Consider the following 25,487-nt stretch of genomic DNA (forward strand, 5'->3'; position numbering starts at 1 on the left):
GCCGTTCCTGAATGGCCAACAAATTGCCAGCAGGCCTTTAGCTGAAAAGGTGAATCCAAACAGAGCATGACCTGCATTTACTGACATCCACTCTAAACAGAACTGAGTTAGGGCTGTGCGTGTGTGTGTGCGTGTGCATGTGTGTGTGTGTGTGTGTGTGTGTGTATCTTTCTCTCCATCTTCTAGGAGTCATCTTTCACTGGAATTCCTACGTTCACATTTCGTTGTTTTTGGCTTGTGTTTGCATCGAGCTTAAATTGCTGGAAGCTCTTCAGCAATTCTGCATGCATCCGGTGCACTTGTTAAGGAATTATTTCTGTTTTAAATTGCTACTCGAATTTCAGCATGTGACAGCACATAAATCATTGTTATGCAATGTAGCAAAGGCCCCCATTTATATGGCAAAATACAAGCTCTCATAAATATATGGATAATTTGAGAGAAATTTCTCTGAAATTTGCATGACTTGCTGCTGCTCTGTTTTAAAGGAAGATCTCTTCAGCATATATACATATATATTTTATTGTATTTAGATACTGTTTCCTTATATGTAAAACCAATATTGATATTAGCTCAGACAAGTATTAAAGACAAAATATAAAATTGAGAGGAAGCCAGAGCGTGAGTGACTACAGTAGAGTTCGCTAATTAATTGGCCACGAATTTCAGATTAATTGACATCCAATTGCAATGGAATCTGAATGCCTTTCGATGTGATAGATTATTGAATGCATGTCAAAGTGCTCTGCTAATTGGAAACTGGCACAATAGAGAGATGATAGCCTTTTATATGTATGTAATTTAAAGAGGCTCTTCGAATCTCCATTGTGGGCCTCTGTTGGGAGGGAGGTTAGTGAGACATTTGGTATTGCATGACCTGCATCTATGCAACGGCGTGGCGGCTCGTTTGCTGCCATTTGCTTGCAATCTTTCAATAATTCATGATGCAATCAATAACGTAAACTAACAAAACACATGCACCTGGCCAGGCGAGGACAGAGGAGGACCGCCATGGCAGGCCCGGGCAGGGCATGGGCGGGAGCTAAGGGCTGATTGAGTTAGGAACTGTGTGCAGTTACCATTCTTAACCGTATGCTGACTGGCATTTCGTTTACATTTAGCTACGATTCGTTTCACCTGCATATTTTGCCAATAAATTGTGCCGACTGCCTGTGCGCCAGCCGGCTTTATCCTAACTGCCATCGAATGGCTTCGATATATGCGTGCTCGCTACTCTCTCTCCCTCTCTCTCTCTCTCTCTCTCTCTCTCTCTCTCTCTCTCTCTCTCTCCCTCTCTCTCTTTCTCTGTGTGCGATATCAAAATGCCAGAGTTCAATGTGCAATTTAAATGCAACACAGTGCAATTGGCCCAATGCAGGTGCAACGATTGCCGGAGCAAATACGGCAAAAAATGAGGAGGCGAAGAAGAAGGAGAAGAAGAAGAAAAAGCAAACAAATGCACACAATTTATATTTAAATGTGCTGCAATTTGCTGCAGCTGCGCGCAGGATGGGGGCATTTGGCATTGCCTGCGGCAATTTTTAATTGGCAAATAAAAATGTGCAGCCAGCGAGAAATGTTTGCATATGAATTGGCCCAGCGAGCTGCAAATTGAAAATTTATTGTGCAAAATCAACGCGACGCCAAAAAGTATGCTGATCATAGAGAAAACACACACACACACACACACACATGCACATGCATACACACCCACACCCTCACGCACACACAGAGGAAGCATCGATTATTCAAAACATCCGCAATTGCGAGCGCTTATCAACAATAGCGCCATCTAGCGACAGACAGGCGCAGTTTGTCAAAATCATTTCTAGTTTCGGTTGTCCTCGTCTGTCTTTTTTTCTCTCTTTTGTGCGTGTGTGTGTGTGAGTGTGTGTGCTGCACAGTGTGTTAAGGCTTAGTGTCTATTGTCACACACACTTACCCACACACACACACACACACACACACACACTCGAACACTCGCACACACACGCACACATATCCGCTTCATTCATATGCATGACGATGTGTCCATTTTTGTGGCTTGTCATTAATGCATAAAAAATGCTAATGGGGCCAACGTTTATGGCGTTGCTTTTGGCTAAAGCCAAAAAGAAGAAGAAAAAAAAGGTGTAAACTGTTGTTGGCTCCCGTTGTTGCTCCCGTTGTTGGTATTGGGGAGATTGTGTTGTCGTAATGCCTTTTAAATGAAGTTGTGCGCCGTTTGCCATTTGAAGTTTGCCTTTTTATTATTATTTTGGACTCTTTTGCACCGTTTGCACTGATGGCCACAACAAACACACACACTCACACTCACACACGCACACACACACAGAGTCATTCAAACTGCGGCCCAAATTGACTTGAGGGTATAATCTGCACTGGCAGATTAGTAGCAAGCATCTTGCTTCTCAGTGTTGTAATGCTAAAAGATTTTTATGGCGTAATTCCCTGCGAATTGGCACTTTGACGCTGCTCGTCGGCCATATCTGGACTAAAGCCAGGACATGTCGCACTGTTAAGTAAATGTCCTTAATAGCCGGACAGCTGGTACATGGCGATAAGATTGCGTCGATCTAGAAGAGACAACAAGTGGGGGAACGAGCGAAAGCAATGGGCTCTAGTAGGTGATAGAAAGAGACAGTGAAAGAGAGAGAGAGAGAGCAGGAGAGAGTGACCGAGTCAATGTGTGAGAGAGAGAGAGAGAGAGAGAAAGGGAGGGAGAGAGTGAGAGAAAGAAAGAAAGTGAGGAAGTGAGAAGAAGTGAGGGAGAGCGAGAGAGTGAGGGAGTTAGGTACTCATAGGAGGATATATTTTAAATATATATCAAATTTATTGAGTTAGAAGAATTTATAACAATACTTCACTCTTTCAAAATCAATTTAATATTATCATAATCTCCATAACATATTCTCTCTGTATATGCATTAAGGATCATTAAAAATTAAAAAAAAAAAACGTAAATATATGAAAAATGTCAGTTATATGTGCGAGTTAATTTGTTGCCCACTTTTGATGCTTAGCCTTAAAATTAATGAATTATTAGACAATCGTGTCGCATTACAGTGTGCGGCTGGCTGTATCTGAAATGCAACACATCGTAACGCTTAATGGGGCTCTAAAACCCCAGCATGTTAACCATTTCATTAGGTCTTTTTGTCGCTCTTCCGTTTAGTACACGTTTTGTGCGACACCATTTTAATGTCATGTTGACGTGTGCCCACGCCCAGACACAGCTCCCAACGGGCCGCCGCATGAAAAGGTCGCTCCTGAATGGGCGATATTCAATTTAACTTTTCGTGCCAAAACGAAGCCTTTCGCAGGCCTCCCTCAACTTGAGCACTTGACCCCCTCGCCAGTCAGTTGGAGCTTTATCTGTATCTTTATTTTCATCTCCATCTTTATCTGCAGCAATATCTGCAGCACCGTCTTTATCCAGACGCGCACCACTGTATCCCGGCAAGCGGCGGCACAATACAAAACAGATCACCATAGGCCAACAGCCACAACAAATGGCAAACAAAGCTATTGCTGCATGTGCATGCCTCTGTTTGCTTTGGTTAGGTGTGTGAGTATGAGTGTGTGTGCCTTTGAGAGCGCGTGTGTGTGTCTGTTTGCTTTAGTGTTATCTGTGCGTCAGCATCAACGGCGCGTAACGCGAACATTTTTCAAAGCTACGCAGCAATAACCAACAATATCCCAGGACCCAGATACAGATACAGGATACGGACGATAGCTTCTATCGCATTCCACTCGAGTTGCGTTGAGTACGCGTCGTGCTTCGTGACACGACAGCATATGTTGAGGCTATTGAGAAACTAGTCTGGATTTTAGGTCAAGAAACATGCCATTTAACTTGAGTGTGAAGGAATTTGTATGTGAATATATTGTATAAATCAATATATATATAATCTATAAAATAACTTAGAGTAAGAGAACTGGAATTACTTAAGTTACTCAAGATATTATATTATTAATATATATTACCAAGTCACGACTTGATACGATTGACATATTACGGAATCCACCTTAACGACTGAGCTCATCTTAGATATTTACTGTATGCTTGGCTTAACGCGACCTAACTTCATTCGTACAACAAATACAACATGACTTGGTACTCTAAATCAAATTACTCCAAATAAATCACGAGCAGATAACGTCTCGTGATTGCTGACTCGGGCACGGGTCCATCTCTAATCGCACGCAGTCGCTTTGGTCCAAGCCGCGCCCATAGCGCGTGCAGCATTCGAGTTCATTTTCATGAAGTTTTCGATTTTTTTTTGCCCATTTTCAGCGCTGCGCTGAGCACGACGAGGTCACGAGGCCGCGGAGCAAAGGGTAGGGCGTGTGTCAAGCAGGCAGGGCTGCGCCATCGACTGGGGGTTGGGGTAGGGCCCGAGCCAAAGGCTTGGGGAGGAACTGTAACGGGGGGACGGGGGCTGAGACTGGGCGGCAGCTACAGTCAAAATGGCAATTTATCATTTTGTGCTTAAGCGCGCGGCAGGTAAAGAAATGAAATGAAACGAAATGAAACCAAATAAAATGAAATGAAATGAAGGGCGGCATGTGCGCCACGTATTTTTAGATACTAACAAGTGATAAAAGGCCAGCACGCAGCTGCCAACACACACGCACACACACACACACACACACACACACACACACACACACTTGAGTGACTGACAAACTGAGGTACAGCTCTGACACCTACAGCTAGGCAGGGCCAGCGAGGGGCGTTGCGGGGCAGGGCTGCACTGTTAATGGCCAGACCGCAAGGCAAGTGTGTGGAATGTAGCCAAGAGCCAAATGCTATGCCACGGGCTGAGCTGCTGACGTGGCATTCCACGCTGCGTATCCATCAATGTCTGGCCCATGTCGTCCTGAACGGCTGCTCTCCTGTCTGCCGCTGACGTGCCTGCATTAAGCAAGCCCCAAAGAACATGGATCCACACAAAAAAAAAAAGAGAAAAAAAGAAAAGCGAACCGAAAAATATGCGAAAATGAAGCAAAGGCTTGCCTAAATTTTCAATTTGCCGAAATTTGAATACGCTTGCAATAGCAAAGTATATCAAAGTTGCATGCATAGACAAGAGTTTGCAGTGTGTGCAGCGTGTGATAGAAGAGAGATGGATAGCAGAGTTAGATAAAAGAGTAATACTCGTTGAGCCATGGCAGAACTTACGTTTGGAGTTCACTGGAATTACGAAGTTTCAGTCTGAAGAGAGAGGAATCGGAAGAACTTAAGAGGTGTTGCATATTAACATTCTCCCTATCATACGCTCCATAAATGAATATAATTTGTTACATTCCTTATGAGAGTAATACACGTAGAACCGTACGACAGCCTACGTTAGTAAATTACAAAGTTACAGTAGAAACTGAAAAATCCTAAATACTGTTTCATATAAACACTCTTCATATCATATGTTCCATAAATGAGCATAAGACGTTTCATTCCATACGATTTTGTTATGCTAGATTATGTAATACACATCGAGCACTCAGAGAGCATACGTTAAGCAATAAACTTGATCGATCCTAAATAATATTTCATAGAAACATTCTCCCACATATAGGAGAAGACGTTTCATTCTTATCGCCTAACATTTTATATATCCCTCTATCTTTCTCATTCTCTCTCTCTTTTGCACCGCCTAAGCTGAGAGGCTTGAGACATAGCTTATCTATATCATATACATATATATATATCTATATATTTTATATATGTATATGCCACAAACTTGCTGAACAGTTCGTTACGCCCACATCTACCGTATAAGAAGTGAAAAAATTGAAAGGCTTTTATAGGCAGCTGGTGGGGGCGCTGCTTCAACAGAAGCTGCTAAATTTTTTGGCAATTCAATTGATGGCTGGCTTCGCTACGCCCCCTCGCCCTCGCTGCGCCCCATCAGTCTACACAGCCTAACAAAACTGTGGCACGACCTCGGGGCGTTTGCTTTTAAATGCGCCGTGCCACTTGACGGATGTTTCCTGCTTCTGCTCCAGCTCCTGCGCCAGTTCGTGCTGCCGCCACCTTAGCCCCCCTCTCCCCCTGCCGTAGCTAGTGGGGCCGCGTGCATTGCGTGGTTTATTAGCTGATCCCACCGGCTTGACAAGCCACTTTTGACGCGGCCCCATCCAGCTGAGCAGGAAGTCTTAGGCGGTAATTTACTTTTCAGTGCCCCAACTGGCAAATTATGCAAGACTTTCAGGCTTCAGCCCATCAGCCTTCAGACTTTAGCCTTCAGCCTTCAGTTTTCACCGTTCACCGCTCAGCGTTCAGCGTTCAACGTTCAACGTTCAACGTTTGGCGTTCAACCATCAGCGCTTAGCTGTCCGCCTTCCGCCTCCCGCCTGCCGCCTTCCGCTTCGCCTTCTGTGAGTTAGAGCTTTTGCGACAGCCTTGATGAAGAACCACTAAAATTCTTCAAAAGATTCGCAGCCATGATTTTTGTTTATGGCTGACTCGATGACACGCCGCTTGGAGTGATTACATAAAGGAAAGGAAATAAATGGCGTTTGGGGCTAGTTTCTGAAACTCATTTGCGTTGATTTCAGTTTGCCATGTAAATAGTTGGTTCGTGCTCCGCTCCTTGGCACTTGAAGCTATTTGCATTGATTTAAGCTGCGAAAGCTTTGTTAAGATTTGCCAAGATTCTGACTCAAGTCTGTCGAAGCTTGGCTTAAGATTTCTAACAAAAATTCGCTTTGAATTTAGTTTTGCTTCAATTTAAATTAAATTTGTAATATAATCTCATAAGATTATAAAGCTTATCTACCTTGAAAACTCTTGAGGTACTGCAAGTTTTACACATGCTTGAAAATAACTCCAATAAGCCTTTTCACATTCAGTTTCAGTTTCAGGGCGGCAACTTCAACTTCTCATCTCAAGTTTCACGCATTCTAAATTTTTTTTTTGTAATTTTCATAATGCGCATGGCTCCGCACTGCAATGATTGGTGGAAAGTTGAAGCTTAAAGTGTCTTTCAGGTTTCTTATTCCATCAAAGTTTGGAGCCTCAGTCACAGTCAAGCAGTCAGGATTAAGTTCATCCTGGGTGCCAACTCGGGTCTCACCTTTCGACTGTCTCACCTGGAGCAAACAATTTCGACACGTGCGGGCTTCATTATTTGCCAAAATTGTCAAAGTTTTTTGCCGTTTGATGCGGGCGAGGCCAAGTGTGAGGGGCAATGACGAATCAGAGTTGGGGCTAAATGCTTTCACTTTTATGATGCTTTTTATTTAGTCAATGACTTTGACGTCGACAACTTTAATCGAAAACAATTGGAAGCTCCGCCCGAAAGAGCACAAAAAAAAAAAAATATATGTGTATATAAATAAATATGTGCTGGCGTTGTTGAGGGCCTGGTAAGGTGAGCATTTGAGTTTGCGTTTGCGTTTGCGTTTGCGTTTTGCTTAATGCCGCGTAAATTGTTTTGGCAGCAAAAGTTTTGCGCATTTCGCGTTATCCTCCATTTACATATTAACCCCCACCCCCCCCCGCCCGGGCACTGCGGGCCATTGCCTAAAAATAGTTTTCAATTAGTGTTGTGGCGCCTGGAAACTCAATCCCTGCCTCCCCTCCCTACCCCGCATCCAGCCATTACCTTGGGGAGTTGTACTTAAGTTTATTTGGGCAAAACTTTTGTTTAGCTCAGCGCAAATTATGCGCATTTTTATTGTAGCACAAGGCGAACACACACTCACACACACACACACACACACACACACATGCACAAGCCGCCCTTAAAATTGTTTGTTATTTGTTATTTGTTTATCTGCGGCCAAGTTTCCAGTATATTAAAGTACAAAAGCCAGAGAGTGGAGCGAAGACTCTTAACTGAGTAATCATTTATGGTTTTTATGTGGCTGCTGGGCCTTTACAGATTTTTACTGCTGATTCATGCGGCTAGCATCAGCAGTGGGCGCTGTGAGGGGGGAGGGGGACAGGGATGTGGAAGGGGTCTTGGGCACATAGGTCAGGGATTGGTTTCTATGCGTTGGCATAAATCATGACCAGGCTCCATTGCCGGTCACATTTGCTGTGCCATATTTTTATTTTATTAGACCTTTTCTACCTCTATTCATATATATATATATATATATGTATATTTATATATATACATTCGTATATATTCTCATGTGAATGACTGCTGCAGTCGCTGTGTCCACATATTGTGCATAAATCTTTAATATTAAGTAAACATCCATATAAATTTAAATTTATTGCTCGCTGCGCATTAGCCCGTATATGTCGGCACAACATGCACAATGCTCGGCTTAGAGCCGGCCTGCTATGCCTGCTGCTGCTTTGCGGCGACTTTAAGTTAAATGGAAATCTATGGCTTTATGGCTTATACACTTTGGTTCTGGCTGCCGAGCTCCCGGCGATTGCGGACCACAAATCCCACTTGTTAACGGGGGAGCTGGCAGCAGAGTGAAGGATTACGCTGCCTCTAGCTGAGGCTCAGGTTAGAGTCAAAACGCTAGACTGAATGGGACATTATTTATATTTATTTTTGAATAAAAATTGATAATCACATTGCTCTTATTATTATTGTCATTATCATTAATTATTATCATTATTATTAAAAAAAATAAAAAAATAAATAAATAAAAATACTTTATTTTTCTCAATATAATTGTCATTATCTTTCTCGTTATCGTTAGTTTTTAGCCTAAAAGCTACAGTAGAATCCGGTTATAACGACTCCGTACGGTTATGGCAATGAAACTTCTCATCCCTCTTCATTATTAAGAAACCCGTACCCGGAATTAAAGAGCTCCCTCAAATTCCGCGTAGCTAAATAACGAGCTACATACAGTTAATAATTGCCAAGTTGTTAGCTAACAAAATGCTCATTGTCATTCCTCACAGGCGATATGAGAAGTTGGGGAAGAAGTAGTAGTAGTGGCTGAAAGACCCTCAAAATGTCAACAATTGGCCTTGTTAGTTAGAGCTTGATTTAAACTCGTCGTGGAGTGGAGTCCTCTACGAAAATTTCCTTTCCTTTTAACAAAGCAAAAGGAACATATGCCAATCAAAAGCCAGGCAAAAAAAAAAAAAAAAAAAAAAAAACACACACACACACACACTCACACATATGATGTGTGTGTGCGCAACTGTACTTTCGACGCGTTTAAAATCGCCTCCGCCATTCGCATACATCGCGATTCGCAATTGCAGTGGATTCACCCGCATTTCTTGTTATTTTTTTTATTTTTTCTTGTTTTGATGGTTACGAGTTGGAAACTTTGGTGCAGCTTTTGGCATTTTGTTGTGGCAACTGCTGCAAAGGCGTTTTCACATTTTCACAACAAAAGCAACAGCAACAACAACGTTCACTAAAGGCTTACACAATGCGCAGTTTTTGATTAGGAAAAAGGCCGCCAGGTAATCGCTGCGGGCGCAGCCACAAAAGCCGCTCTCGCTCGGCTGGCTCCGGCAATGGGTGGGGCGTGAAATGAAATAAATAAAATAAACCACAAGATGACGTCGTCGTCATGACAATGCTTGCGGTGCAAGTGGTGCGGGTGGTGCGGGCGTTGTTTTGTTTATTCGATAAATCTATTGCAAGGCGAGTATCGGAACGGGCCTCGGCCGGTGGCTCAGTAACTGGCGGGCGTCCAAACTGAGCGGGTAAGCCGGGTAACCACCAGGCCAACTCATCCACCCGATGCCAGTCTTAACGGCACTGGGCAGTGGGTGTGGCACATGTGTGTGTGTGTGTGCATGAGAGAGAGTGTGTGTTTACTAGCGTTACTATTGATGGTTTCACTTTAACTTTCAGTTGGCTTCGTCTCCGTGCTTCATTAAGTGGCAAGTTCAGAGGAGCCGCACGTCGAGCGCTCTAGTTGTTTGCTGCTTGGACACGTTAGCAACGTTGTCACAGTTATGGATTCACCAACACCGCCAATTGTCATCGACGATTCGAACGGTTCAGCAATGGACGCCTGCTTCACGGCATTCGACAAGGATGGGTGCGTATCAAACAGACAGACGGACAGACGGACAAACGAAAAGCACAAAAATCAACAAATAATAAACAAATTATCAAATTACAAAAAATACTATAAATAAAAAAATATATATATTAATTTATACCAAACAGAATATTAACTAAAAACATCCATGATATAAATTTAAATAGACAGACGGATAAACAAAACGTAAAAATAAAAATACATAAATCAAAATAAAACAAAACGTAAAAATAAAATAAAACAAAATAATAAACAAGTTAAAATATTAAAAAAAAAAATACTGATATCTAAAAAAAAAAAGAAAATTATACATTTTTACAAAAATGTATATAAACTAAACTCAGTTAAGTAAAATACATCCATAATATAAATTCAAACAGCCAGACGGACAAACGAAACGTAAAAATAAAATAAAATAAAATAATAAACAAGTTATAAAATTTTAAAAATATTGAAAATTAAAAAAAAGGAATAATATACATTTATACAAAAATGTATATAAACTAAAATCAAATAAATAAAATACATTCATAATATAAATTCAAACAGTCAGATGGGTAAACAAAACCTAAATAAAAAATAGAAAAAATATATAATTAAAAAAAAAAAAAAAAAAAAAATACTGAAAATCTAATAAAAAAGAAAAAAATAAATTTAAATAAAATACATCAATAATGTGAATGCAGAACACACATTGGAAAATGGCTCAACACATTTTACAAATGCATTGACTAATTTAATTAATAATATATTACAATTCGCGTGCTGCCTGTGAAAGCATTCGAATAATTATTTAATGCACTTTAATTAACTTAAAAATAAACAGTTAAATTGCATCAAATTGCATAAAGTTCTGAAATATTATTAATTGTGATAAGCACATGCAATATTTTTCTTAACAATAATTCTCTTTGTACACCCTGTGGACCACGCCGAGTGCGAAATGGGCATATTGTGTTTGAATTAATTAAGCGAAACTCTGCAGGAGTATTTATTTACATTCAATATTCAATGTTTGCATTCCTTACGTATACATTTAATGATAATTGAAAATACACAGCATCCAAAACTGTTCCCAGACAACAAATTTTTATTCAATTAGTGATGCTAAAATGTACATAAAAATATATAAAAAATGGTGAGGACGATTAAAATCTGGATCTGTATACGCGCTGATATTATATTATATATATTATTAAGTGCCTGTTTGGCCCTGATCAATATTAATTCTTGAAAAAAAGAAAGCAAACTGGAAAATTGTGAATCATGAAAATAAATAAATAAAATCAAGTGAATTACCAGCATCAACAAGGGCCGTGACAGGTATTAATTATTAATTATGAAAAAAAAAAGAAAACAACAACAACAATGAGAGAAGAAAATAAATAAAATCGCTCGATTCATTTGAGGGCGAAATCTAAGTTAATTTATGTACGCAAAAGTTGAATAAAAAATGTATGCAAATGTTGCATAAATTAATTCTAATTGACATTTTCAACAGTTTTATGGCGCCATTCATTTTAAGCGCAAATCAATAAACGTAATCGCATTAATTTTACCTTAATTAAACGCAAAACAAATTGAAAGCAGCTGCTGTTGCCGAGGGCGCGCCCCAAAAACTGTGCTATAAATAAGTGAAATCTGTATGGAACTTAAAGCTCAGCTACCAACTGACAGCTACCGGCTACAATGACAAACAACCCCAAGTGGCAACTAGCAGCAGGCTTATAGAAACATCAGAGAACCTGCGCTCGCCCCTCCACTAAACACGGCCTGACTCAATGTGCTCTCATCTGATTTTGTTACTAGAAACTAACTTGAATTTATTTTCCATCTGGCAGCCGCCTCTAACTTGTGCTCTCGTTTATTTTCATGCCTGATTCACCTGCGCTGGAACTCGACTCCCCCACGTAGCGATGACCGTCTGAGTCTGGCTGAGTTTACGCTAATCTGCCGTGCTCTGTTCCGTAATGACAAGGGTCACATCTACGATGTGCCACACGAACGCCTCGAGCAAATATTCGCTGTCTTTGATAAGAACGGCGATGGCTTTATCGATAGGGAGGAGTTTAAATTTTGCTGGAATCAATGGATAAAAACGGTAAGCAAAGCTTTCGCTATTTGTGTGTGTATGTATGTATGATTGTGTGTGTGTGTTTGTGTGCTTAAGCCCATCATCCACTGTTATGTGTCTACGTGATAGTGTGTGATTGTGTCTGTGTGTGTGTGTGTGGGAAGTCGGTGTGGCGAACGTCTCACCACTCAGTGATTCATATCCGGGGACTCATAAAATCATAAAATGTGATAATAAAATATTTGTCAACGTTTTGCTGCGCGGAAGTTGCGTCATAAAAACCCAAACAGACACACGCACGCGCACAGACAGACACCCCCACACACACACACACACACACACTAGGCGAGTCGAAATTCGCATCCATTCGCAGCGTTTGCAATCAAAGTGACCGACTCCCGGATTGTGGGTGTAATTCAATCCTGATCAGTCCATGTTGGACGGTAAAATGTCGCTTACAGCAAATGTCACACATCAGGTTGGTTCTGTCTGCATATGAGGTTATATGCCTTTCAACACACACACACACACACACAGATACAAGGACACCCTTAACTGAAACTCCTATATCATATCCCTTGCCGTCGTCATCGTCATCATCATCGCACTGTCCTGTCACGAAGCAACAGCGGCGTATGCAAATGTGATAATCTGATGCTGGGACCACACACGCACGCACACACACACACACATACATATATATATTTGTACACTCACACATACGCTGCCTTTACTCGCTCCACGCAAAGTGATAAAAACGCGTGACAAATAAAATGGCACAGCAAATGCGAAGCGGAGCTGCATTCATTTGGTTAGCTGGCTCCTGGCTCCTCGAGTGGCATTGCCCGCATATTAAAATATCAGAAGCAAAGGAAATATATATATATGTATATATTTCGAATAATTTTATTGTTGTCTACGGCTTGGCGACTTTATTTGCTGCCTGCCTTCTTCTAAATTTCCTTTAGCGTTTGCTCTTTACATTTTTGGCCACAGTGGCTGTCGTAAAGTTGCGTACGTGATGTGAAAATGTTGTGGCCCTTTAAAGCTCCTCAAAAGTCTCCAAGAGCTCTGCACTTCATACATCATGAAGTAAATCACAGTCCTGAAATTAAGTCAGAAATTACGATTTAAGTTAGCACAAACAATTGGCACAGACTATATATTTATATATATATATATATTTTTTTTTTATTATTTTAATTTTTGGTATTTTGAAATGTACGCAAAACAAAAGTTTTTGCTTTCGGTGGTAATATTGTGGGTTAATGTACTTTTAATATAAATGACAATTTAATTTGAATTCCAGCCAAAATGCAGAGTGACGAAAAGTTTTTATGTACTAGTATGCAAATTATATTTATATATATTCAGTTACGTAAAAAAGCTGCGTAAATATATGCATATATATATTTATATGTGTACATATATAGAAGTTCCACGTGAAGCGGAAACTCGGAAACTCTTCGGTTGACGTTTGAAAGGAATTCCCTACCTAGAGATTTTTAATTTCCGATAAGATATGATATAGAAATGAATCAGTGCAAATGAAAGCCTTGCAGTCGCTATACCAAATATTATCTTATCAGCTTAAATTTTTCTCATAATATTATATTTTATCAACTTAAATTTTCCTCAGAGCAATGAAAGGAGTTTGTATTCCCACACTCTTCATTAAATCTTCCCACATATGTCTTGTTATTTTTGCATATTATTTATTTTTCAAACTGCAGAGATTCTGGAAATCCCTTGGGAAATTAGCCATAACGCTAGAAAAATGATAAAATTTGTTCATGAATATGTTGGGTTGAATTTTCGCCTAATTTTATAAAGAAAACTTTTAAAACTTGCTTTGGAAAATTGCTTTAATTTATGCATCAAAGTTTTCCGCAATTTTGAGAAGTCAACATCTTTAGGTGAACTGCTCTTCGGGCAAACTCTCTGCTCGCTATACTTTCCGCTTGCATTAGTTTGCTGGCAGAATATTACGTATACGCATGGTAGGTGGCACGCATTGTCTGGCTGGCCTGGCCTGGTCTGTCCCGGTCGCTTGGCTGCCTGTCTGGCTGTGTGGCTGCCTGCCTGTTGAGCGCTGTCCTCGTTTGTCACGCGACAAATTATTTCACAAAAATAATTTCATTTTTGATATGCCATTTAAACGATGATGATTTCGCCACCCTCTCGTCCCAGCCAAATTGTGTAATATTGCATAAAAATTTATTAACGCATATAAAAAAAAAAAATTGTCCCGGCAGCTGATATAATAATAAAGGGAACACTTAAAAAATGAAAGCCCCACCCACTCTGCTTCCTTTGGCAGCCGTATATTGTGGGCTTGCCAAAAATAAAAAATAAAAAAACAGAAGAAAAGTAAATGACAACAACAACGCCGAGAGCAACAACAATTTCGCCCCATAAAATTGACTTTTGTTTGTATTTCCGCATGAATTGCATAAATGGTAATTTGCAGTTTAATGTTTGCGCCCAGACGCGAAGGGAGTGAGTGAGAGGGGGGGGTATAATAGAACGAAAGTAATGCAAAATGAAAATAAAAACAACAATTGGCAAGTGCGAAATTTGCATAATAAACAAATCAAATGTTGGACGAGACCGGCAAAAACTTAGACAGGACCAAAACTTGCGGCAGGCCCATTTAAATGACATAAACACATAAATAGAACGTTTAGCGGCCGTAAATCATTGGCAAATATATTTCGCGGCTTTGAGGTACGTTTTACAGTTATTCGGCGAGTGTGCGTGTGACTGCGTCCAGCTGGTTATAAAGCGCGTAAACGTTTGAAGTGCGCCGGAAACGGAAACGAACGCAAATTTATGGAAATAATGTGACTGGCATTCATTCCCGCCCGCCGTGGCCAAAAACAATCAACTCAAAGCAAGCCAGGCCAGGGATGGGGCAAAGGGACGAACACAGGGGAGAAGAGGGGCAGCAGATATTTCAGCAAATTCAATGCAACTGCGTTTACATTTTGATTATTTCATTGTGAAATGCGTAATTTATGGGCCTAAATGCGCATAAAATGCTTTTTAACCAATTGCACAAAAGGTGTGCCTAGTGTGTGCGTGTGTGTGTGTGTGTCTTGCCTGTTTGTGCGTAACAGTCCTGGCGCTGTCCTTTCAAGCGTTAAATGCTGCGGTCTCCAGCAAGCACTCGCCGCAAGAGGCAGCCAAGCAGCGCCCTTGATGAGGGACAAAGTGCACGAAAATGACCTTTTCCACTGAAAGTTTAAGTGCTGGAATCGAAGGCAACGCAAGGGCGTGGCACAAAGGGCTGCGGCTGCCGGCAAGGAAGCGGGCAGATTGCGGCTTTTGCATTGTACCAGATTAATTAATTGACAAGCCGAAATTGCATTTGAAACTTCAAGAATTCCATCCGCAAAGTTAAAAGAACTTGAAAATATTCAGCAAAATTTTGTGGACTAAATAAGTATCATAGAATTAATTATCTAAGAGAGTATGTCACAAAGATTCTGCAGGATAAGAAACTTAATATGTTGAAGATGTCATTAAGAGTTTAATGAGTAGAGTTTATATAGTAACACTACTGCTACTAAAAACAAGAGAACTCTATAATATAATACCCAAATATTTATAATATTTTCGTATACATTTAACTGACCTTTAGTCTTTGTTTAGTCATTTGCGAGCTATAAATGTTTTAGGGGCTACAACATAGCAGTTGATAATACTGAGAATCACCTAGAGAGGCAGCTGCTGGCTGTTTCAGTTTATGTGTGTATGCCATTTCCTCAAACAGTTTTATCTTCATATAATACATTTATTGCCCGGCCACCACCTGCTCTTAGCCCGAGGCATCGTAAATTGCCAACGGAAACCCACACACACACATATATATGTATATAAATACATACATATATATATGGGTATATATTTCTAGGCTATGTGCGCTCGCTGGCACATTTGGGAAGCTGTAATATATCATATGAGGCGCGTCATCATATAGTTCATTGAACCCCCAACCACAAAGCGACTCAAAAATCTTCAACAGCTTTAAGTGTCTTACAATGTCTACCGTTAATCTTGGGCTCACTTACTTACACACATACCCACGCACACTCGCACATATACCACCACCCACACACACACACACACACACACACAGTCAGATTGAGCGTGGTCTCGGGTGGTTGAGGTGGGTCGTGCTGCAGCATCGTTTATAATGTCTTCATTTATGGCACAATGTGCCGCAGTATTTTTTTTTATTTTTTATTTTCGTGCTCAGTTACGCACCGACACCGAGAAACACGGCCACAGGTTCCAGATGGAGGCGGGCAGGGCTCTGGCACAGAGAGTGCCAAAAGTCGCCCTACGACTTGTCTGCTCATCGAGCGGAAAATAATATCTTGCTATAAATTTTGCTCCGGTTTTTGCGACGTTGTCGCGTGTCCAGAGAGCTTAATTTTTTCTCATCTCTCTCTCTGTCTTTGCTCCCTCTTTCTCTCTATCACACTCTTTTTTTTTGGGATTCCCAATCCTCAATCCAGCATCCCAGCAGTTACCGTTACGTCCTCGACTGATGAAAGTTTAACGACCAAAGTTGACACGCTGCGGCGATTATTTAGAAAGTTAATGACTTATAACATACAAAAAGCACCAGCTGCGAGAGAGAGAGAGAGAGAGAGAGAGAGAGAGAGCGAGAGAGAGAGAAGAAAGCGAAACAGTTGATTTAGAGGCGCAAGAGTGAGAAAACTGTTGGCAGTTGGGCAGTTTTTGTTTAATTGGATTGGCCAGTTGTCTGACATGAAAAATGCTTTTCCAATAGAAAAAGCTTTCCGGTAGTAGGCATCATTAAATCAGCAGGAGAGAGGGCGAGAGAGTGAGTGAGTGAGAGACAGCCACGTTGATAGTAAGCTATAAATTATATATAACTTGGGTAAAAAGAGCACAAGTGCAGAAGTGAAACAAAGCGGTTTTCATGTTCTGCAAACAATTAAATATAAATATATGTATATATGTATATGAATGTTTGCCAATTACTTATAAAATATCTCTGTATGTATTTGAGTAGAAAGTCGAGCATAAATGCATTCTCAGTAGCTTTTTCCGACTCAATTTTATTTGTTCACTATTTAATTAGAGCAGCGAGTCGCAATTGTGTCTTATCTCCTCTGCCTTTGTGCTGTAAGTGTGTCTTGCAACTGTGTTTTATCTTTGCTCTCTCTCTCTCTCTGTCTCCCTCTTTGTCTGCCTCTCGCTGTCTGCTAATGTTTTCTGCAGTGCTATGATTATTTCGCTTGGTCGAGGCGATTCTCTTCTTCTTTTAGCACAACACTGAAGGATAAAAATTTATATTGCAATTGCTCTGAACCGCTCTGAACTTGAATTTGTGCTCTAATGCAGTTAAATGCAGTAAATAATAAATGAATAAAATAAATAATAAATAATTAAATTCCCGAATTGTAAATAAAAATATAAAAGTTAAATATATAAATATTTCTCCTACTTATAAAACTTCAAAATAAATAAATAAAATATAAAAATCGAAGATGTATGAAAGAAGTAAAAGCAATATATAAAAATAAATTATTGGTAGATAAAATTAATTTTTAAGCCTAATACTATTGAGATTACTATATAACATTCTTTATCAAATAATTAAAGACTTTTCTACTTAAATTGTTTTGTTTATTGAAGGCATACACACACGCCATATTAATATATTTTCGATTTACAAATATTATCTGATATCGAAATCCTTTGGTTGAGACTAAAACACTAAAAATGAAAATGTTTTTTGCAAGTCTCGCAGATTATTGGAATAATTTGTGCAAAACTTTTACTCTCTTAAGCCGCTTATTGGCACATCAGCATTTATTTGTTTATTTATTTATTTATTATTATTATTTTATTTTATTTTTTTCTGATGCCTGCAAATGTGTCAAAGTTTTGCAGACGTTTTTCCCGTTGAAGCGTCTAGCTTATTTATAGTTAGTTTGCGCTAGATGCTCGTCAGGGAGTTGGCCAAACAATTTCTGGTCCCAGTCAGCCGCATAAATTGTATAATGTAATTTTGTTGCCTGCAACACGCACACACACACACACAGACACACGCACACACAGACACAGAGCGAAAACCCACAAACTGTCAGCGACAATGTTTCGGGTGCTGTCTAGCCTATGTTGAGGAGTAGCCAAAAAAGAAAAAAAAAAAAAAGAAAGTTATATATACATTATATATAGAAAGGGCGAAAGCGCGCGAGTGAAGTATGTGCCAAATGGCAGGCCCAGCCCCGAACTGCCAGAGCCGCCAACTTATGCAACAATTTCAAAACGGAAATTGCTTTAGCACCTGCCTCAAACCCATACATCTGTATGTGTGAGTGAGTGTGTGTGTGTGTGTGTGTGTGTGTGTGTGTGTGTGTGTGTGTAAGGGTATGTCTGGGTATGTGAGTGCGGGTGGGCACGTTTCCCTTTTGGCACATACTTCAATATCACGTTGAATTTCATTCGATTCGTGCGCCTTCGCCTCGTCCTGGATGTCTGTCGACGTCACCATTTGCCGTACTTATTCGTTTAGCCTGGCAACTTTTTTGGCACACACAGACACAAACGCACACACACCCACACATACACTTTGACAGTTTTGTCTGCGGCTCGTGAGGAGCAGCAGCGGCAGCAGTTCTCAACTAAAGGCAAAAAGAGCTCAGCTCTTTGGGTTTTACGGATTTTGAAATTTATTCAGCACTGAAATTGACTCGAAATGTTGCATGGCAGCAGCCAAAAGACTGAAACTTACGCCAGCCACACATGTCAGCTAAAGCGAGAGAGGGAGCAATAGAGTGAGAGAGATTGACAGCGGCAGAGACAGAGAGAGATAGAGAGAGAGAGAGAATGAGCGCTAGGTGTGGCAAAGTTATTTCTATAACTTGTTTCTTTTGTTGCCAACTCTGACAGAATCGGGCTGAAGTGTAATTTGAATTTAAGATTTGCTGTGGTTACCAAAAGGTGCCTTGTCTTGGCCGCACACACACACACACAGAGAGAGATAGACCACAATACCCAGGCACACGGCAAAGGCATCCAATTGTGTGGGGTGTCACATCCACAACATGTCTGTGGGTACCGCACTCCAATGCTCAATAATTAATTTAGCCGTAACATATTTGCCAGCCAAATGAATGAACAGGATTTCAGCCTGCCCTGGGCCCTACTCCCTGGTCCCTGGTTGTCCCTGGTTGTTCCACTCCTGCTCTGAGCGTTTCTTGGCACTTTAATCAAACATTCATAGTTTCAACTTTAAATTAAACTGTAGCAACAGGCGGGAAGGGGCCGCCTGGGAGCTAGGGTGGGGGAGGGTGGCAGGTGGGCTGCCATAACAATAAGTGCTCGGGCCAAGGGTCAGTTGTTTGCATTAGCCAGCGCCAAGGAGCGGGATGAGGTGCGTGTTAATTTGCCAACTTACTTTGGCATTCCAAGAGCGAGGGCGTGGGCGAGTGGGCGAGGGTGGGGGACGGCTGCTGCTGGATTGAGGCTCGTCAGCAACAGCAACAGCTGCGTCAAATGGTTCATAATTGGATGCTGCTTCTCTGATTTCTTGTGGCGACAGCCTCAGTTGAGGTGAGCGAGTGAAATTCATGCTCAAATTGTGAACCAAAATTGATGGACGCTCAATTTTGGGGTCAGCTGTGGAAACTCTGACAGGTTGATCCACTATGTACAATTAATTGATGAAATTGAATGAGAAATGTGAAATGCAGATAAGAAATATTTGAATAAATTAAAAAAATAAATTGTATAAATTTAATATATTGTAATATTCCCTTTCCACTAATATTATTATTGCAATTTAAATTTTACATATTAGAACTAGTTGTAATACAATTTATAAAACACAATTACAAAATGATAGCCAAATAATTTGTTATTAAGCTCCATGGATACCCAAACGAAATCAATATGATTGGCGTATATTACGTTGACATTTCTATTTTAAGCCATTTAATACCTTGCGAAGCAGCTCGATTTTGATCCGCTTATGGGCTGCTAAGCCAGTTAGAGCACATTTAATTCCCAGCGTGATGTATGTTCGTTCCAGGAATAGCTCACCCACACACGCACACATAGAGAGAAAGAGAGTAAGAGTGAGAGAGAGAGAGAGAGGGAGAGAGATGTGGCAGCAAATTGATACATTAACTACCTTTATCCGGCCATTATCTCTAAGTATGCTAACCGAAAACTATGCTCAAAATACGTCGCATGCCCGACATGCGAAATGTAAATCACTTCCGCAACTATGCGGCTCCCGAGCACCGCTGCATCGTTGCACCGCTGCACCGCCGCCATGTTTGCAGAGGCACTAATGCCAACCACTGGCAGGGCCACAGCCACTGGCAACAGGCGATAAATCATCAACTGCTTAAGCGCTGTCTGCCCCGCACCAGCAGCAGCAGCAGCAAGCTAACCTTTCAGCGTGGAGGCCCCCTCTCTCTCTCTCTCTCACTCAGTCTCTCTCGCTCACTCCTTCCTTCTGCTCCTATTAAGTCACACAGCTTCATTTGCGTGCCACCTGCTGCTGCTGCTGCTGCTGCTATTGCGGCTGCGGCTACATCTATGGCTACGACTACGGTTACGTCTACGGCTACGGCTGCGGCTGCAACTCACGTTGGCCGCTTTAAAGCATTTAGCTGGATGACATATTTTAAACGCTGTGCCAACAGTTGCAGCAGCAACACAAATCAAAGCTGGCAACAACAAGCGGTAAATAACAGATATCTAGAGATGGCCAAGCTGAGATGAGCATTTAGCATTCAATAAAACATTCTCCAAGACAAATCAATTGCGAGTAACTAAAACTGTGGACAACTCTCCCTAAGATTTATTCAAGAATTATATTTGGAATAAATCAAGAAATCAAATTTTAAGTTGAAATTAATAGAGAAAATGTAAATAAATATAAATATAAAATATTATATGAAGACATATACGAGAAAAGAAATATCTGCATAGATAAGGGAATGAATGAATGAATATAATATAATATTTATATTGAATGAATAATAATGCCAATAATAATAAATAATATTAGCACGAATTTGTGTTAGCATTAAAAACGTCAGCCTTAATCGTGAGTCACGTGTCACGCAATCGTCTCTCATTTGCATGGCGCTTGCAACGTGCTGACGCTAATGTGCCACTGCTCCGGTTCCTGCTGCTCCTGCTGTTGCTCCTTAGTGTCCTCCCAGTCTCTATTGCTGTCCCATTTTCAGCACTCGCTTCGATTGCGTATGCGTAAGTGTGTGTGTCTGTCTCTCTCTCTCTCTCTCTCTCTCTCTCTCTCTCTCTCTCTCTCTCTCTCTCTCTGTGTGTGTGTGTTTGCGCATAGATCATAATCATTCATAATCAGCGTGCACATAAATAACAAATTAAAAGCGCTTCACTAATTTTAAATATGCTCGAACATAATCAGCTTAGACGACGAACATCGTGCAGCAGCTCCCGCTCCTGCTGCTGCAGCTACTGATGATGCTTTGCTCTGCGCAGCTCCTGTACTCTATACTCTATACAGCTGCTGGGCTGACAGTCAAGATAGCAATGGCAGACCTAACGAGCTCTTTGCTCTCATGCGAGCGTTTTTTCGAAAGCTACTTTTTTTTTTTTTTTTTGACTGGCTTTTACTTCATTTAAAACGCATTTATAATGGGCGGCGACAAAAAAGGAGGAGCAGCAGCAGCAGTGAAAAAAAATGAATAAAATGAAGAAACTCATCAGCGCACACACGAGCATACACACACACACACACACTCCCACAGACTACACCCACTAATGCACGTGTATACAAATTTCTTTGTAGCTTTTCATGTTTGTGCTTATGTACTTTGGCCCGACGTCTTTTGTGGTGTCTGCTTCACTTACTTTGCCCATACAATTTTCTTACAATTTTTCGTGGCTGTTCATGTTGCCATCTTAATACTCTATCCGATTGGGGTATTGGTAAATAGTCATGGAATTTAACAGGCGGTTGCTTGAATATTGAGTGAATTGAGTGGAAGCAGACCCACAGCATTTCTTTTCAGGCAATTTATTGCTGAGTTATTAATTACCCATTACCAATTCGAGTATTATCATATCACATATATCGTTATCAATTTTTCCAAGTCCTAAGAGTCGTGTCTTTGCATTGACTGACTTGCTAAATATAAATAAATATTTTTAAAAATATATTCAAGTCAAGATTTCTCTTATAACAAGTTTTTCTCTAGACACCTCAGTAAATCTAGTAAGTAACGGTATTTCGCATTCGTTAATTATGTCAATACAGAAATTCGCGTGTGTTGTGCTCGCTCTAATTCCATATAACTTATCTCGTTCTCTTTTTGACTCTCTTGGCAGATTGTGCGACCGGTGAACGCGTTTCTCATTGTTGATGTACAAAATGATTTTATAAGTGGTTCCTTGGATATAAGTAATTGCAGTGCACAGCAGCAAGGACACGAGGTGAGACCTGGAGTTGGTGAAGAGAGAAAAGAAAGAAAATATAACGAAGCCAAGGCGAAGATAATATTGAAGCTGGCAGTTGTGAGTCGTGGGCTGTGGCCACAGATAGGGCAGCAGCTCAGCTGATAAAACGCAGGCGGGACGGGCACCGGCAAGGTGGTGCGGGGCTGGCAGGTACGCGGCGACGGAAAGACATAAAACGTAACAAGAAATGAAAATGGAGGCAGCCAAGCGAAGCTCAGGATGAGCCAAAGTCATTGCCGCCAACGAGAGAGGGACGGCAAGTGAGAGAGAGAAAGAGAGAGAGACAGAGAGAGAGCCTGACGCTCGGTACTCTGCATGTCAGCCACCATCGAATGATACTGTTGCTCTATATATAGCTGTAGCTGTAGCTGTAGCCGTGGCTGTGTGCGTGTGCATAGGCGGAAGCGGATATGCTTTACTTAAGTCGCATCCGCGCTGCGACATACGCCGGATGCCATCGTCAGCGGCAAAGCCAACCAAGTGCCGCATCGGCCGGCAGCAGCATCGACATCAGCTCTTGGCTGCCATCTGCCGCAATTGGCTGAGCCGAGGCCACCCGCCCACCGCAGTACGTCCGCCTCGGTGGTGCACTTGTGTTGGCCGGCACTTCACTTACTGCCCCCGCTCGAACATGAAAATTTGTCAAAATTAATAACACACACTTCCGTCGTCGCTTTATGGACTGCTCAGCTGACAGGCCGCTCCATCTACCGCTCGCTCGCTCGCGCTTCCTCCCCGCCTTCTCTTATGTATATCTTGCGAGCTTATCCAATGACCGCTCTCCTTGCAGATACTGGAGCCCATCAACAAGCTGCTGGACACGGTGGACTTCGATGCGGTCTTCTACTCCCTAGACTGGCATCCCAGCGATCATGTTTCATTTATTGATAATGTCAAAATGCGACCCATGGACGAATCGTCGGCGGTGAGTGAGAGCCATACATATATGTATATTTGAATTGTTGCCAAGTTAATGACAGTTTGCATATTAATGTTAAACAAATGAACGTTACATATTGAAATTGAAACTTGAATTACCATCAGTTAGTCAAAGACGTAGGGCTTGTTAGACCTAAAAGCGTTTTCATAGGACAAAGACAGGGTTTGGGCTCAACAAGTTAAATATAATTAAATATTATATTTCAGATTATGAAAGAGGTTAAAGGGGTGGGAATTTGAATAGATTATAAAATAGATTAGAATATAATTATATATAATCAAGTATGATTTAATAGATTTTTTATTTTGTCTTTAAAAAATACTATCGAAATAATAATATTTCGTTAATCAGTATTGGAAATAAGCTAAAATTTTTAAGAATATTTTTAACTTCTTGTGAATTAAATACATTTTCTCTTAGCATGACAAAAATATTTATTGCAAAGGCATTTCAATTAAAAGAAAACTTTACAGCCAGCATGAAAAATTGCTGTAAAAAAAAATAATAATAATAAAAATTAAATAAACTAACAATTGTGAGGTTTTGAACGAATAGAAAATTTTATACAATATTATTATGAATTGAAAAATGTGGGTTGAGTAGATAATACGCCGAAAGTAGAATCCGGATATAACGACTCCAATTACACCGTACGCTTATTGTGATGACAAACTTTTATGAGCAAACATATATGGTTATAGTATAGTATAGCCCCTTGAGCATCGTTTAAACCGGATTAAACTGTATATGGACGGCAGTAAATTAAGTCTAACCCTCAATTCCTAATTAGCTAATTTCATTATATTAATATGCACTAAGATTGTTGCAATGATTAAGTTCCCATTCTAATTGCTTACACAAAATATTTATGCTGTGCTTCACTTTAATGATTATTATTATAAAATTATTATTATAAAATTTGCAATACCAGCTGATAAATATATATGTATATATACAATATTTAATGCATATATGCTCGCAGTTGGATGCCGATTCGGCGAAGGTCTTTGATACGGTCATCTTTGCCGGGCCGCCGCCGATGAAGCAGCGCCTGTGGCCGCGTCACTGTGTGCAGGACTCGTGGGGCGCAGAGCTGCACAAGGATCTGAAGGTGGTCGATCATGGCATCAAGGTGTACAAGGGCACCAATCCGGAGGTGGACTCCTACTCGGTGTTCTGGGACAACAAGAAGCTGTCGGACACCACGCTGAATGCCCAGCTCAAGATGAAGGGCGCCACGGACATCTACGTGTGCGGCCTGGCCTACGATGTGTGCGTGGGCGCAACGGCTGTGGATGCACTGTCCGCTGGCTATCGCACCGTCTTGATAGACGACTGCTGCCGCGGCACCGACTTCCATGACATCGAGCACACCAAGGAGAAGGTGATTAAGAGCGATGGCGTCATTGTGCACAGCAACGAGGTGAGTGAAGCGACAGAGCAGCTAAAAATGGGATTAACTGCATCAACTTTTGCTCATGCACAGGTCAAGGCAATGGCCGAGGGTCGGGATCGTCGGCCCGAGCTGGGCTACAAGCTGGCCATGGAGCTCAAGAGTCCCGATTCAGTGCTATCGCAGCGCAACGGCTTCAGGCCCAGCTTCTAAAAACCTAAAGGCACAAATCGAAGACATCACACATCGCACAAGCTAAGCATTCACAAGAGGAACAGCTGCTGCGAACTCTCACAAGATATCAACTAGTTTATATGGTTAACTTAACTTTAGTGCATTGCCCCTCAAATCCAATAAACAAAACACCTGACAAGTGCCTTTTCTCAACGCAGCTCGGCCAGCTCTTGCTAAACAATGAAATGTAGAATTTCGTAACGTTTTTAAGCGCCTTTTGATAGCGTACTAAATACCCTGGAAATGCCAATAGTTACCCAACAGTTTCTGTAGATTGACAGCTTAAGTACTAAAGCCTCTTAGCCCTCTTAGCACCTCTCTGGCAAATGTTGTATATGGCACCTGTTTCAAGTGAAATCCCA

The 25,487-nt window shown here is 41.0% G+C and overlaps 1 protein-coding gene across 2 annotated transcripts in view; it reads left to right on the plus strand.

The window, feature by feature from the left end:
- Naam (Nicotinamide amidase) overlaps window positions 1–25,280 on the plus strand; it is a 34,375-nt gene extending 9,095 nt beyond the window's left edge. The window contains exons 1-7 of one of the 2 annotated variants that reach the window (XM_089265142.1): window positions 9,519–9,643; window positions 9,795–9,984; window positions 11,902–12,088; window positions 22,430–22,534; window positions 23,349–23,483; window positions 24,481–24,921; window positions 24,985–25,280. In XM_089265142.1, coding sequence (XP_089121268.1) covers window positions 9,899–9,984; window positions 11,902–12,088; window positions 22,430–22,534; window positions 23,349–23,483; window positions 24,481–24,921; window positions 24,985–25,104 — 1,074 coding nt within the window. In that variant the 5' untranslated portion in view covers window positions 9,519–9,643; window positions 9,795–9,898 and the 3' untranslated portion in view covers window positions 25,105–25,280. Of the gene's footprint in view, window positions 1–9,518; window positions 9,644–9,794; window positions 9,985–11,901; window positions 12,089–22,429; window positions 22,535–23,348; window positions 23,484–24,480; window positions 24,922–24,984 lie in introns of those variants that run through there. The other variant, XM_089265135.1, reaches the window with a different exon arrangement.
- Window positions 25,281–25,487: the final 207 nt, after the last annotated feature.

This window comes from Drosophila navojoa, chromosome 2 (assembly GCF_054131105.1).
Source record: "Drosophila navojoa isolate 15081-1374.11 chromosome 2, UAZ_NAV_1.0, whole genome shotgun sequence".
NCBI lineage: Eukaryota > Metazoa > Arthropoda > Insecta > Diptera > Drosophilidae > Drosophila > Drosophila navojoa.